General features: G+C 44.8%; 1 protein-coding gene across 5 annotated transcripts in view; it reads left to right on the top strand.

Annotated features, from left to right (window-relative positions):
* The window catches only part of BTRC (beta-transducin repeat containing E3 ubiquitin protein ligase), a 198,308-nt gene that overhangs the window by 40,544 nt on the left and 142,757 nt on the right, over positions 1–15,007 (top strand). For 2 of the 5 annotated variants that reach the window (XM_054982808.1, XM_054982807.1), the window contains one exon: positions 14,092–14,199. The exons of the other annotated variants lie outside the window; for them this stretch is intronic. In XM_054982808.1, the coding sequence (XP_054838783.1) occupies positions 14,092–14,199 (108 nt within the window). The remainder of the gene's footprint in view (positions 1–14,091; positions 14,200–15,007) is intronic. 5 annotated transcript variants of the gene reach the window in all.

The raw sequence follows: 15,007 nt of genomic DNA, 5'->3' as shown, positions 1-15,007 counted from the left end.
ATATAACTTACTTTTCAAATAAATTTTATTTTTAACATTAAAACTTTAAAAAATATATGAAAAGTTGTGTGAAGAATTCAGGGTTAGTTTTTATGGCATCACCAATTATAAAGTATGGACATCATCAACAGATCTAATTCTTAACATGGCTAAATCTGTGGATATATAAATTCAGAATTTGGAACCATTACAAGACAAGACAGCTCTTTTGACAAACCTGAAAAACCCTAATTTTGCAGAAAAAACTGAAATCTAAAAAAATGTATATAAAAAAATGATGCAGCACCAAAATTATAGGTGCAGCATCTGTAGCTTTAAGAAACGAACACCCTTAGTAGGTTGCTGTTTTCCATCATTGAAGCATTCTGTCAGGAGAGCCAGTTTGGTGTAAGAGTGGCAGGACTCTAATCTGAAGAACCGGGTTTGATTCTCCACTCCACCACTTGAAGCTAGCTGGGTGACCTGGGGTCTGTTACAGCTCTTCCAGAATTCTCTCAGTCCTACTCACCTCACAGGTTGATTGTTGTGGGAATAATAATAACATACTTTGTAAACCGCTTTGAGTGGGCATTAAGTTGTTCTGAAGGTAGTATATAAATCAAATGTTGTTGTTGTTGTTAAAGGCAAGGGTGATGGGTCAAGGCCGTTTCCAGGCTGTTTTCTCCTTTGAAGCCATGAGATCTACTTGGGGCCAGAACTGGCAGCAACCACCGGGCAACTTGCTACCACTTGATTTATACAACTCATCCAAGCCAGGATGCTTACTACTCATCAACAGCAGCCACCTAACAAAAGCCAGTGTGATGTAGTGCTTAGAATTTCAGAAGAGCATCTGAGAGATCCAGATTCGAATCCCCAATCACTGCGTCATTTGGAGCCACTTATACATTCTCAGCCTAACCTGTCTCATAGGTTTGTTTTGTGGATAAAATGGAAGAGAGGAGAATGATGTAAGCTGATTTGGGTCCTCATTTTGGACAAAAGCATGGTATAAATAAAGTAAATAAATATTAGTATAGCCTAAGATGGAGGGGGCAGATAAAAGGTAGTTGATTGGTGGATGAGAAGAAGAAGGAAGCAGGGAAAGGTGAGAACAGGAGGAGGGGAAATAGAATGGGGAGGGGGATACAGGAGGAAGTGAGCTCCCCCCAAGTTCTTGAGTGTTCCCCACTGAGCAGTTGGACCATAGTTTTCCCAAGTGGAGGCTGCAAAGGAGAGGAAAGGAGGAAAAGCATAGGAGGGCAGATGGGGGGTAGGTTAGCTGATAGGTAGAGTGGAGAGAAGGAAGCAGTAAAAGGGAAAAGGCCACTATGTGTTCTGCCCAGGAAGGAAAGAGGATACGGGGGAGGGGGAGTAAATGAGATGTCCCCTGCAAGCTTGTTAAAATATAAACCCTGAAAGTGGAAAAATAAATCTAGCTCCTAAATTTTTGAGATGGCTTCTAAAGCTGAAGCAAACTTGCCAAGGCCTGATGTCCATACTACATGCATCTGATGAAATGAGCTCTGACTCATGAAAGTTTATACTGGAATAAATTCTACTGTTTAATGTGTCCTTGGAATTCTAGTTAATTTTTCTGCCATAGCATTACACAGCTACCCTTCTGGAATTATAATATGTAAGCTGCTTTGAGAACAGGTTTCCCAAGGGATGGAGTGAAAGCCATGTTGTTGAATTATCCAAAGTCATTGAGCTACTTCGTGTTCTATAAAGAGTTGAAGAGACTAAGTAGATCTCATGGATTCAGGTACCTCAGCAAAAGCATATTGTAGAAAGAATGAATGGAAATGAAATGGTTAAATAATGCCTTGAAATAAGGTTTGGGTTCCATTTTTGACTTGACTTGCTGTGTGACCTCCAGAAAAGCAATTAACCTTTGTCCTTCTGCAAAAAGAAAGCCAGTTATAACAATAATATAGACATATTGTTGTTACCACAGAGACGGTATAGATTTTTTTTTTTAAAAAAAGGATAGTTTGGATGAAGACTAGATAGGAATGACTTTTTCCTGTTGTTTAGCATCATTCACTTGAACCCCTTAGTGTGTGTTCTTTTACCATGATGCAACAGTTCTGGGCTTAAAAATATGCCTCGTGCATTTAAGCCAGCAATTATTTAAAATGGGTATCAAAAAGGATACATCATTGTATCATCGATATCTTATGGAATATGGAGCATCAGTCAGTGTTGAGGGATTATTCTAGAACAGCAGTCTCCATCCTTGTTGAACCTGCTGACAGCTTTGGAATTCTGACACAGAGTGGTGAGTACTACCACAAAACCACTTCTGCAAGAGGCAGGGTCTACCACAAGAGGCTGAGCTGACCATAAAAATGTCAGGGAGTGAGGTCATGTATAACTCTAACAATAATACCAACATTTCAAGCAGGAACTGTTTAACAGGGTGCCTTTTTAAGTGAAGATATTGCTTAAAAAACTTTTCTTACTTATACAAAGCTTACCTTAACTCACACAGAGAAGATTCTTGTGTAGTGATGGCAGCTGCTACCAAAGCAACATTAAAAAAAAGAATCTGCACAGCCAATTAGAATCTCCAGTAGCCAATCAGAAGCCCTGCTCAGCAAAGGCCCCATTTGTTCCTGTCCATTTCCTAAAAACACATGGTGGGCTCCAGGAAAAGCACCTGCAGCACCACGTTGGGGACTCTTGTTCTAGAATAAAGGGCCCAAGCAGGGCTTTTTTTCAGCTGGAACACGGTGGAGTGGAGTTCCGGAACCTCTTGAAAATGGTCACATGGCTGGTGGCCCCGCCCCCTGATCTCTAAACAGAGGGGAGTTTAGATTGCCCTCTGCACTGTGTGTGGAGGGCAATCTAAACTCCCCTCTGTCTGGAGATCAGGGGACGGGGCCACCAGCCATGTGACCATTTTCTTCAAGGGCAACCCACTGAGTTCCACCACCTCTTTTCCCAGAAAAAAATCCCTGGGCCCAAGTAAAGGTGTAATTTCTCTGTAAGAGTCCAAGGAATCATGGGGCATCATACATCTACAATACTGATTGCCTCCTGTGCTGCTTGTAGCTGAGGCTGATTCTGACCAAAGTCCTTGCCGCAGTTCTGGCAGCATTGCCATAGTGGCCTGGCTTGTCCTTGTCCAGTAACAGCACAGGGAACTGATGGCTATTGGCTGCTTCACTCCTCCCACAGTACTTGCAACTAGATGTGATCCAAATCCCTACAGCAACATTGCTGAAGGAATCTGCCTCAGGTACCCACAGTACAGCTCATGGAAGTGGCAGGTGCCATACTGAATTCATCACCTCCCGCATTGCCCAATGCTGGGTTTAAGCAGAGCTCTCTGGGTTTCATTCATTTGGAAAGCTGAGCCTCTTTATTTCTTTTTCTCACTTCCTGATGAAGTGAGTGGGGACAAATGTAGTAATGTGGCTTTTCCCACCACTTGGAGGAGGCAAGCTCAGAGCCTTTTGTTTCAACCTCTGGCTTGAAGGGGAAGGGGCTGCACAACATCCTCTTCCTCTTCCTTCTCCTTCCTGACTTTGTGACCTGCCTGCCAAGAGGATCCAGAACCATTTAATGGTTTTAGTCTACAGTTTGAGAACAGCTCCTCTCTTTGTTCTAAAGAATGGTGCTTGTTTTTGCCATCTGCCAAAACCTGTTCACTCTTATCTTCCTGTTCCGGCACTATAATTTTAGCATCATTTACTTAGTTTTTAGAAATAGTTTTATCAGTTATTTCAAGAAAGTTGACTTCATCAGACTATTCCTTTGGTTCCTTGTTCTAACAGTTGAATATACTGCATTTTAAAAAAACCCTGCTAGTTTCACATACTTTGGGGAATTGTGCTTATAACTTAACTCTTCATTTCTGCACATTTGTCAGAGTAACTTAAATATATAATTGTAGGCTCTCTACCCCTAAGGGCAGCATTACAGCCCGTATTTACAAAATGAAGTGCTCTTGAAAGTTACATTTGTTTTTCGTTTCTGAGCAAAGCTTTGTAAACAGAATTACAACATGGACTTCGTTGCATCTGGGCTATCTGTGCAATCCTAAGGCCCCGTCTGGCACCCTCGGCCACACGACATTGTAAATGCAGTGCTACTTATATGCTTCCTAAGGACTTTCATAGAAGAGCTGGGCCAGCCAATGATTTGCCAATGTCCCTCGGCTGGAAAGGGAGCAAGGGCAGTTTGCGCAGAAGTCAGAGCCGCAAAATCCATTCCTCATCCTGCCCTCATATGGGTGACGTTGAGATGTGGGCTGCCTTGGGGAACTGCTCCCTGGGCTGAACCTGAATGGCACTCGAGGAGGCTCACTGGGGGCTGGAACAGCCATGCTTCTCAGTTTCCTTTATGAGTTGCAACCTTCCTGCAAGGGAAACAGACACGTGTGGCGAGTGTCCCAGCCGTGTCCAAGGCCAAGCCCAGTCTGCAATGTTCTGGGAGAGTGTACATGATTGAGAGCGGTGTCAGTGGCAGCTCCAGTGTCACATGTGCAGCCTGCAGCCAGATGATGCAAGTGTCACCTGCAGAGGCTGGTGTTTGGGAGGGTTCAGGTGACAGGGGCACTTGGCACAAATCTGGGAGCTGGGGTGCTGCCTCCCCTGGTCCTTCTTACCTGTCAGTGCTCCCTTGTCCCTTCCCGAGCCAGGACTCTGGAGTCAGGTAACCTGCAAGGGGACTTGGATGGTTGTTGTTAGTCAGACATTCTGGACTTGCTCTTCTTCCCTTAAGCGAGTGCAAAGTACTCCCTATTTTCTGCTAAGTCCCCCTAGTGTCCTCATGGCCCACCACTGTGAGCACCCACTCTCCTGCCTTGTGTTCTAATTCCCTGCAACAGGGGGCTGCCAGGCAGAGCTTCCAGCCGCCTTCCTACTTACCTGGGTTCTGTCAGACTGTGGCTTGCTAAAAGTTGCAACTCAGCCTGCCCCTTGCAATAAGACAAAAGTCCTTTGGTTTCAAAAGGCTTTACTGGAGATAAACAACTATTAGAGTACACATTCCAAGATACACGGATCTTGACTGAATTTGAGAATTGTTACGAATGACAGGCAAAAGCAGTGGTACAGAATAGCAGTTCCCTGCAGGCCCCATCCTCCCCCTCAGTTCTCAAAACAATCGGCCCGAGGGTGAGAAAGTGAAAGTTTCCCAAGGGTGTCCGAAAAGCAGATATATGTAGACATAACATTCTTCTCCTCTCTGTAAGCTTCCAGCGGAAGGCTTGCCACCTGCAAAGAAAACACTTAATATATACCCAGGATTAAAATGGAGTCTCTTTGGCTTAAACACAGTCAGAACCTGACAGGTTCAGGGGCGGTGCAGCTAGAGGTTATGTAGGGTGCCTGGGGAGCTGATTGGGTGGGTGGGGGGTCATCGCCACAGTGGCACATGCGGATTGGTCCCCATGGTAGTTGCCATCTTATGCCTTGTCGAGCCGCATGGGCGGGGAGCTCGAGTTTTCCCATTCAGTGGGCACCTATTGTCAGGGTTGAAGTGTATGTATGTAACCAAAGAGACTCCATATTAATTCTTTCAGTATTCTAAGTGCTTTATTCACAGGTGCCAAGATGTTCCCAGCAGCTATCTCACGGAAGGGGCTTGTTTTGACTATTGCTTCTCCAGCCTTGGGAAACTTTCGCTTTCTCAGCTTCAAAGGGATTATTTTGAGAACTATGGGGGGAGGTTGGGCCTGCTGGGTTCTGATACTTTGTAACTCATGCTTTGCCTGTCATTCGTAACAATACACGTGTACCAGCCTGGATATTGTATCTGGGCCCGTGGACTATAATGAATTCTTTCTTCAGTAAACTTTTGAAAACAACGGGCGTTTTGTCTGATTGCAGAAGGTAGTCTGGAGTAAGGACATTATCTAGCCACAATTCTGACATTTTGTTACGAATCACAATTTTCCAATGCCTAAGCCGGAGCAGGCGTATTCCAAAGCCGTTCCCGACAGGGACCCTTTATTTGATCCATATGCCTCCCCCAGCTCTCAAGGACTGGAACCTCAAGGACCTGTTCCCAGGGGGACAGGACCCTCTGTTACTACGATTTATACTCTCGCTCCTAGCAGAACGGATACCCGACCCATTGCCGCAGCAGATCCGTTGATATCCTTGCTGACTCCGCTCAGTGGGGTGCAAGGCTGCGGGACGCGAGGGAAAGAAGGGCAAGCACAGTGTTCATGCAACCCCCGATGGACGGCTGGCGGAGTTTAGGAGTAATTGCCGAGCATTCCAGTAGCCAACCATGGTACTACTGGAACAGAGAAGCCGACCAGTCAGAGTGGGAAACGTCCCACCGCAATGTATTAAGTTGGGACTATGCAGAAGTTACCCCGTGGTTGGGGCAACAAGACTTAAGTGAACACACATGGATACAATTGCAAAGCAGAACAGTAGCAATTGACGCTGGGATCTCAGCGGTTACGGGACTGGCGAAAGGGATCTTGGCAGGGAGGTCCCAAGAAGAACAAGGTGCAGGGGCCCAAGGCATGGGAGAAATAAGGCCTTGGCCCGGGGCAGCGTGTGTGGAATTATACGCTGAATATGTGGAAACCTTGCAAGCCACAGAGGAACCACCTCATCAGTATACCGATACCGAAACTGCTGAAAGAAATATGAGTCGTGTACAAATCTTAGAGGAAAGGCTAACAAGCATGGAAGAGAGTCTGGCCCATGCAGTTCACCTACTGTCTGTACTCGTGGTTGGGGGTTCGGAAGAAAATCGGGAACAGCCAGCGGGCCTGCACCACATCAGTCAGAGCCTGTCTAACTTACAAAAGTATATCCCCAGGACTGAGGTGGGGGCACCAGGCCAACCACTTCCAGTAGAGGATATACCGCAACAACCCGACGAACCACCAGATCCCACTCCGGGTGAAGATCCCTGTCCTGAACCAGAGGATCCCTGTCCTGAACTAGAGGATCCGTGTCCTGAACCAGAGGATCCCTGTCCTGACCCAGATACAGAGGAAGAAGTGGAAGAGAATGGAGACGGTGGGGGAGTACCCATAGAGGAACCCCCGACAACCCCGAGAGGTACACCGGAACGTCCTCTGGGAGAAGCTCCCGCCACCACACCGCCAATTATTCCACCAACAACATCCCAGGGAGGGGGGCAACCTTTTCTGCCGAGACTTTTGGCGCCGTTGCAAAGAGGCACCACTCCGCGTCTCACTCCGATACCGGGACCTATTGGAAGGAGAACTACTCCTCGACCGCTACAGACGCCTGGGCCGAGAGGAACTCCCGTCCCAGGACAACCGATCCCAAGAGACACTCCTCCCCCATTACAGCCTGTGCCGCTACAACCAGCACCGCGGTTGCCAGTGCCACGAGGGACGCCCCCAGCCCCGCTACAGCCAGCTCCGCTGTTGCCTGCACCACGAGGTATGCCCTCCGTCCGACCATTACCGATACAGCCGGCACCGTTACAACCAGCGCCGATGTTGCCTGCACCAAGAGGACCCTCCCACACACCACTACAACCAATTCTGGGGGGCCCTCCTCCGCGGCTACCTCAGCCAAGGCCCCAACAACCTCCGTTTCAACCACAGCCGCAACCCGTACCACTCGACTACTACCCGGTACCGGCGCCAGTGGCCAGACCGCAAGAATTACCAATGGGCTGGGTAAAGTTGGTAGCCACATTTGATGGGGATCCTTCCAAATTGGGATTCTTCCTCGTGCAAGCCCTACAATTTTTCAATCGGTGGGGGCATCTATTTGGAGATGAAGCCAGTCAAATCGAACACTTGGGATCCCGTCTCCAAGGAAAAGCTGCAGACTGGTATGTAGGTCTTTATGATATAGGTGCCCCTGAGTTAAATACACTTCAAGGGCTAGTGGATGCACTGCGAGCCCAATATGAAGACCCTTTAGAGGAGACAAGAGCTCGGACAGAATTGCAGTCCATTAGGCAAGGCAACATGTCGGCCAGAGACTATGTTACAAAATTCCGACAGCTTGCCGCCAAATGCCCAAGGTGTGAGGAATCGACCAAAATAATTCTGTTCAAACAAGGCATGAATCCCAAGTTGCTGGATAGAGCCCTCATGCAAGATAATCCTCCCACCTTATTGGGGTGGATTCAGTTAACTTGTGAAGTAGAAAACCGCATGCAAGAAGTGCGCTTAGTTGAACAACAGCAACGTGCTGGGCAAAGGCGCTCCTCAGTACTCGTTAGAGGAGGCAGAGGTGCTGGGTATGCTACCCGAGGAGCGAGAGATGCTAGATGGCAGCAAGGATTGTGCCTGCAGTGTGGCCAAAGCGGTCACTTTGCGGCGCAATGTCCGTACCGGCCTGTGCAAAGACCTCCGCTCCAACTAAGGCGTCCAGCCCCCGCTGCTTTCCCGGCGCCACCTCGCCCGACACCAGCTCCTAGAACAACAAGAGGCAGAGGGGCTTCTCATAGAAATCTTCCCGAAAGAGGATTAGAGCTAGAAGAAGTTATGGACTATGATTCAACGGCTCTAACCGGGGAGGAGAATCCAGAGAGTCCTGCCTCGGGAAACGAGATGGATCTGTCATAAAAGGACCCAAACGGCAGATCAAACCTCAGTCAGTTCCTACCTTGAACAGACCTCATGGGTCCATACTCTTCATACCAGTAACATTGGTGAATCCAGATAGAAAAATGCACATCCGCGTTCAAGCTCTCATAGACTCGGGCTGCTCTAGAGACATTATTGCACCAGCCTTAGTGAATGGATTAGTACTTCCCATTAAAGAATTGGAAACTCCAGTTATTTTTGAACAAATGGATGGCACTAACATGAATCCAGTCACTACTGAAACCGCGCCAGTCATAACAGGCATGGGGCAACATTGGGAAATAAGATCATTCGTAATTAGTGCCACTGCCGAATATCCATTGATTCTGGGAAGCCAATGGTTGTGGGATCACAACCCCTACATAGACTGGGCAAGTGGGAGTATCACGTTCACCCATGATACTTGTAAAAATCACCGTTGGAATCAAAATTGGGGTAACAACCCTACCCTCACCGAACACGCTCTGCTCACACAAGAAGAAATCAATCAAATACCCAAACAATACAGAGCTTACATCCAAGCTTTCACTGAAGAAGAAGCTAATTCCTTACCTTCCCATAGGAGGACGGACTGTGCCGTAGAGATTTTACCGGGTGCCTCTTTGCCCAAAGGCCGACTATATCCCATGTGCCCTAACGAAAGGGAAGAACTCCGCAAATTTATTGATACCAATCTTCAAAGAGAATTCATCCGCCCTGCTAACAGTCCACATGCTGCTCCAGTACTTTTCGTTAAGAAGAAGGATGGGGGATTAAGACTTTGCACGGACTTTCGGGGACTTAACGCAGTATCCTCCAGCAACGCCTACCCCATCCCACTCATCAGAGATTTACTCAACGTCATGGCACAAGGTAAGATCTTTACAAAATTGGATCTAAAAGATGCTTACTTCCACGTTCGTATCAGAGCAGGGGATGAATGGAAAACCGCTTTTAACACGCCCCTCGGCCAGTATGAATATTTAGTTATGCCGTTCGGCCTGGCCGGGGCCCCTTCGGTTTTCATGTCTATGATCAATGAAGTACTGCATGAATTCTTATACAAAGGAGTAGTAGTGTACTTAGATTATGTTTTAATTTATTCAGAATCGGAAGAAGAACATGTAGAACTGTTGTATTTTTCGGGTGGGTCTGAATACTGCTTGAAGGTTATGCTTTTTCATAAGCTTTCCCATCTGATCAGTAATTCCTTTGATATATGGCAAAAACACTTTTCCTGTAGGAGACTGTTTTTCCTTGGTTGTTTGATTCATCCTGGGTTTGATTGCTCTTCGGATTTCATTTCTGTAGTATTTCAAGCAGTATTCAGACCCACCCGAAAAATACAACAGATGCTACGATCAGCAAAAGACAGTAGAGACCCCCTCACCTCTGCAGGAGTATACCGTATACCCTGCAGCTGTGGACAAGTTTACATCGGGACCACAAAGCGTAGCATCCAGAGAAGAATAAAAGAACATGAAAGACACTGCAGACTTGGACAACCTGAAAAATCAGCAGTGGCTGAACATAGCCTAACTTAAACAGGGCACAGTATCTTATTCCAGGACACCAAAATACTGGACAACACTTCCAACTACTTTGTCGGACTGCACAGGGAAGCCATTGAAATTCACAAGCATAAGCAAAACTTCAACAGGAAAGAAGAAACCTTAAGAATGAACAGAGCATGGTTTCCAGTTCTGAAAAACACCAGGCTAACAAAACATTCTATCCCCCGACAATAGCCCTGCAGAGAAGATTAGCACATCAAGTACCAATCCATATGCAAAAGAACCTCCTCAGGATACAGTGAAGCCTCCCGCCATTAGCATTCCACACCCTGGGAAACTCTTACAGGATGACTCAGCTCAACCCCACCCCTCCTGAGTAGATACAAATGACCTACATCTTTTCCACACTGTGACACTGAGAGATCTCTGTCTTTTGGTGCTACACCTCTGAAGATGCCAGCCACAGCTGCTGGCGAAACGTCAGTGAACTACAATGCCAAGACCACGGCAATACAGCCCGGAAAACCCACAACAGCCATCGTTCTCCGGCCGTGAAAGCCTTCGACAATACAAGAAATGTTGTTTGCTTTTTTAAAAAGCAGTAACTGTATAGGTAAATATAAATCTTGTTATTTTCATGATAGATATCCCAAGTGACTGCACTGGAGTATGAATTAGTTTACTTCTTTCTCATTAGTGGTAACTAAAGTCTGTGTGTTGCCGCTGACTTTCAGGTATTACTGTTTAATTACTGTCAAGTAGTGATACTGACCTATATAATACAATTCTGGGTGCCTTGCAAAATGGGCAAGTCAAAGGGTTGCTACACACCCTGCAGTATTTTTACATCTACATTTAAAAACTCTTCATGTTTCTACATTGCATGCATGTAAGAAATACATGTATTACATAAGTACATTCTCAAGGAAGCAAAAATTGGCCACAGCACTGTGTGTGTGTGTGTATGTGCTTTCTTTTTGCCTAATCTACCTCACTGATCTAAAGGTAAAATGAGTGGTGTTTGTATATGCACCACTCTGAGCTCTGAGGAAGAAAAGCAGAATGAAGATGTGAAAAATAATCCCCCAAATACCTAAGATGAATAAGAGGGGGTTTATTAATGCTGATGTTTCCAGATTCTATCTCTCAAGCTTGAGAAGCAATGACAGTTTGGGGCTGTACAAGCACAAATCCTGTGTGTACACAATGACTGACTGAAACTAGCCCATAAACAGTTCACAATGAACATATAGTAGCTTAGATATTTTGTACCTTTGTTAAAAATTCCTCATTTGACCTAATTATTGAATAGTTTGTTTCTGAGGTAACCAGTTCTATAGAATACAGCTTAGTATGAGGTTTCTTCAAATGCCACCTAATATGTGCGCTTTGGACCAATACTAAATGGTGATTTACAAGCTAGTTTATGTACAGTAAACTAATTAAATCTAATTAAAATTTTAATCAGCCATTGAACTTTTGTCCTGTGATTGAAGAGGCAAAAAAGACTTGGGACAGGAGGTAGATTTGAAGATATCAATAGAATCATTCTACTAAAATAACTTCTGACATTCCTCCCAGGTTTTGGGAAGGTAAATTTGGCCAAGGGAGGTGTTCATAATGTCGTGAACAATGCCTATGAAAACAAGGCTACCTTTCAAACAACTGAGGCAGCTGTGATGGAATCTGTCTAGTCCATGTAGCAGAAAATATTTGGGAAGGATGCTTGAATATACCAAGTTTGATGGTCTTTTACCATAAAGGAATTGGACCTTAGTGACTTAACTGCTACATTCAGGCTTCTCTGAGGATGTGTGGATTATAGCATACACACTACTTTCTACCAATGTTCTGCAGTGAATAGCTGGAGGAAATTTTTTTTTTCTTTTTGCACTGAGCACCTTCCCTTCAGGCTTGACACCCCTGGGTTTCAGATCATGTTCACAGTCTTTAGAAGACTGTTGCCAATAATCAGGTAAAATTTTAACCATCCATGCATGTTCAGCAGTGGTAGGCCTAGATTCTGTCTGTTTAGGGAGAGGGCAGAAAGCACAGGTAGGCTTCTGGGCACTGACTGGCCTGAGCTGGTTGTTGCCCTTAGGAATCTCTTCTTTTGTTTCTGTGCCACTTAGAAGCATTGTTTGCTTCTATCATTTGTTCCCATTCAGGAAGTGAGAAAAGGAGACAAAGTATCAAAATACTGCTATTATAACAGTTGCTACTTTCAAATTTCTGTACCTCTATTCTTGCTTTATTTTTAAAGATGAAAATATTGTTGAGATGGAGATTATACAGTCTCAAATCTGTAATCATTCTGCTTCCTTCTATCTGTCCACATATATCAGCATTTGACTATCTTGACTAATAAATACTGCAGGATTCCTGTATTAAAATCCTTTCAGTGATAAAATCAAGTATACTGTCAGAAATGTTTATTTTTCTGTTGTTCATGCCAAGTGATTGAAAACTAAATGTGTTGATTCTGGTGACTTCATACACTTTTAGTTGGTTTTAGTAGCAAAAGAAGAAATCTTGCTACTGCACATCCAAGCAATAAGGCTGCTCAGGGTTCTCTCCCATCTTCTCTCTAATTGAATTTATTTTTTTCTTTCCTTTTGTATGCAATACGACATTTCCAGCCTCCTATCTGCTTACACTGCATAATTATTCACCCCATGCTGAGTAGTGACACTGTATGAGGGAAGACAACAGATGAACTGGAGAGGTTATACTTGGAGAGAGGATATTAATTGGTGCTGTGAATCGATAGATTCATAATCCCCAAGTGAGGACAGAGTATACACAGTGCATATGACATTTGTATGAATCCCTTTATTCAGGTGATGTCTCTGAGGCAGTTTTCCAAAGCATGTGGTCTGATGTGCTCAGGTAGCAGAAACTATTACCTTCATTAAATATCCTTAAAATACTATCTGGATTGAAACAGTGGACCACAACAGATTCAATTTATATACCACCCTTCAGGTGTAAACTACTCAGAGCAGTTTACAAAGTATGTTATTATTATCCCCTCAACAAACACCCTATGAGATGAGTGGGGCTGAGAGAGCTCCTAGAAGCTGTGACTCACCCAAAGTCACCCAGCTGGCTTCAAGTGGAGGAGTGGGGAATCAAACCTGGTTCTCCAGATTAGAGTCCTGTGCTCTTAACCACTACACCAAACTAGCTCTCAGATGTAGTACTGCCTATCCTTTAGCCAGTGTTGAAGAGAACCGGCTATGAAGTTGTGTGCTGTCTCAAATAAATTTATTCCATTTGTCCCCTGTGGCTTTACCCTGGCTAGTTTTGAATTAATTTTAACATAGACCAAGGTCTGAAGGTGGTTTCAAACCTCAATCAGCATTTAATGTCAACGTAACTGTCAATACCAAAAGTAACCACAGTTAAGGTCAGTGGAAGAAGGGCAGAGTGGCTTTGTACCAGAGAGAACAGGAAACCCGACCCCTAATTTCTACTCTTGATCTCTTAAAGATAGTTGAGGCATGGGCAGGGTTACAACTGCATGAGTCCACTGTAATATTTGTTTTAATTGGGCAATTGGTTAAAAAGCAGATTTTAATAACTAAAATCCTTGAGTTGATTACCTTGCATTAGATCAGTCGTGTAAACAGGACTAGGATCTGGGACATACAGGTTCGACTCCCCAGTCTGCCATGTAAGCTTGCTGGGTGACCTTGGGCTAGTCACATACTCTCAGCCTAGCCTGCCTCACAGGGTTGTTGTGAGAGCTAAATGGAAAAGGGAAGAATATTGTAAGCCACTCTGGATCTCCATTGGGAGAAAAGTGGAGTATAAAGAAAGTAAAGAAAAATATTAATGTTAATAGGTTTACTCGGCATGTTTGTGCTGCATGTGTATGTTCTCCATCTCTCTTTCCCCTTGTTCTGCTTTTCTGTAAGGGGGACATGCAGATCAGTAGCATTTGTGGAGGCTATTTCAATCAGCAACAACTTTGCTGAGAACTTAATTTCAGTCTCAGACATTCCTGTAATCTGTGCCATCCTGTTCATACAGTCCCATTTCATAGTTGTCCTTTCTCTGCAGTGCTCTATGCCCCGGTCTCTGTGGCTGGGCTGTTCCAGCCTGGCGGACAGCATGCCCTCACTGCGATGCCTGTATAACCCAGGGACCGGCGCACTCACAGCTTTCCAGGTACTCTCTCACTCTCTCTCTGGGTGTGTCTGCTGCTTGTGACCTTGCTTGCTCTCATTCATTAACTAGCTTCCCTTTTACTTATTTACTTAGCTTCATGGTGTCTGTTTCCATATCATTCAAACTAACAGATCCATCTGCAGCTTTCATATATTCAAAGCTTGTCTGCCAGTGTAGAAATGGCAGTGATTCATATAGAACTACATATATTTTACTCAAGCTTATAAGGATACCCAGCCAAAAAGGCAGGGGCAATCTTTCAGAAGCTGCTTTTATTTTGTTGTCCCAGATACTTTGCACAGATTTTAATATTAAATTGGGCAGTGACACACTGAGAGTTGTTGTCTTGTGTTCAGCCTACTGAGCAATTTTCAGTGGTGTAAAAGATTTTATTGAACATTCTCATGAAACAACGGGAAAGCCAAATGATCAAACTGACCGTATTTATGCCTTGTTAGTGGGCTTTCACTAAGTCTTTGGTTATATGAAGCCTTTTCAGTGAGTCATCCTTGATATGTAATTAATACAGTAAGATGGCGTTGATCCAGTTCACTACACATTGTTTCAGCTCACCCTTTTGGAACCACTGCATTGTAGGAGTGCAGAACAGTGCTGTGGTGACTATTTAAGCATAATTTTAAGGAACATGTATTAGGAGCTGAGCCTAGGCAGTTGAAAAAGCCTGAACAATTGTATACAGGCCACAAAACAACTAGGTATGGTATGTGACTTCAAAACAATCAGTCAATAGAGAAGGCAGTCCAGGGTGCTAGCCCCCAGAGAACCCTGGTGGTGTTAATGTTCCAGC

The sequence above is a fragment of the Eublepharis macularius genome, chromosome 6, assembly GCF_028583425.1.
Source record: "Eublepharis macularius isolate TG4126 chromosome 6, MPM_Emac_v1.0, whole genome shotgun sequence".
Taxonomy (NCBI): domain Eukaryota; kingdom Metazoa; phylum Chordata; class Lepidosauria; order Squamata; family Eublepharidae; genus Eublepharis; species Eublepharis macularius.
The sequence above is the reverse complement of the archived record's forward strand: the minus strand, read 5'-3'. Positions and strand labels throughout refer to the sequence as shown.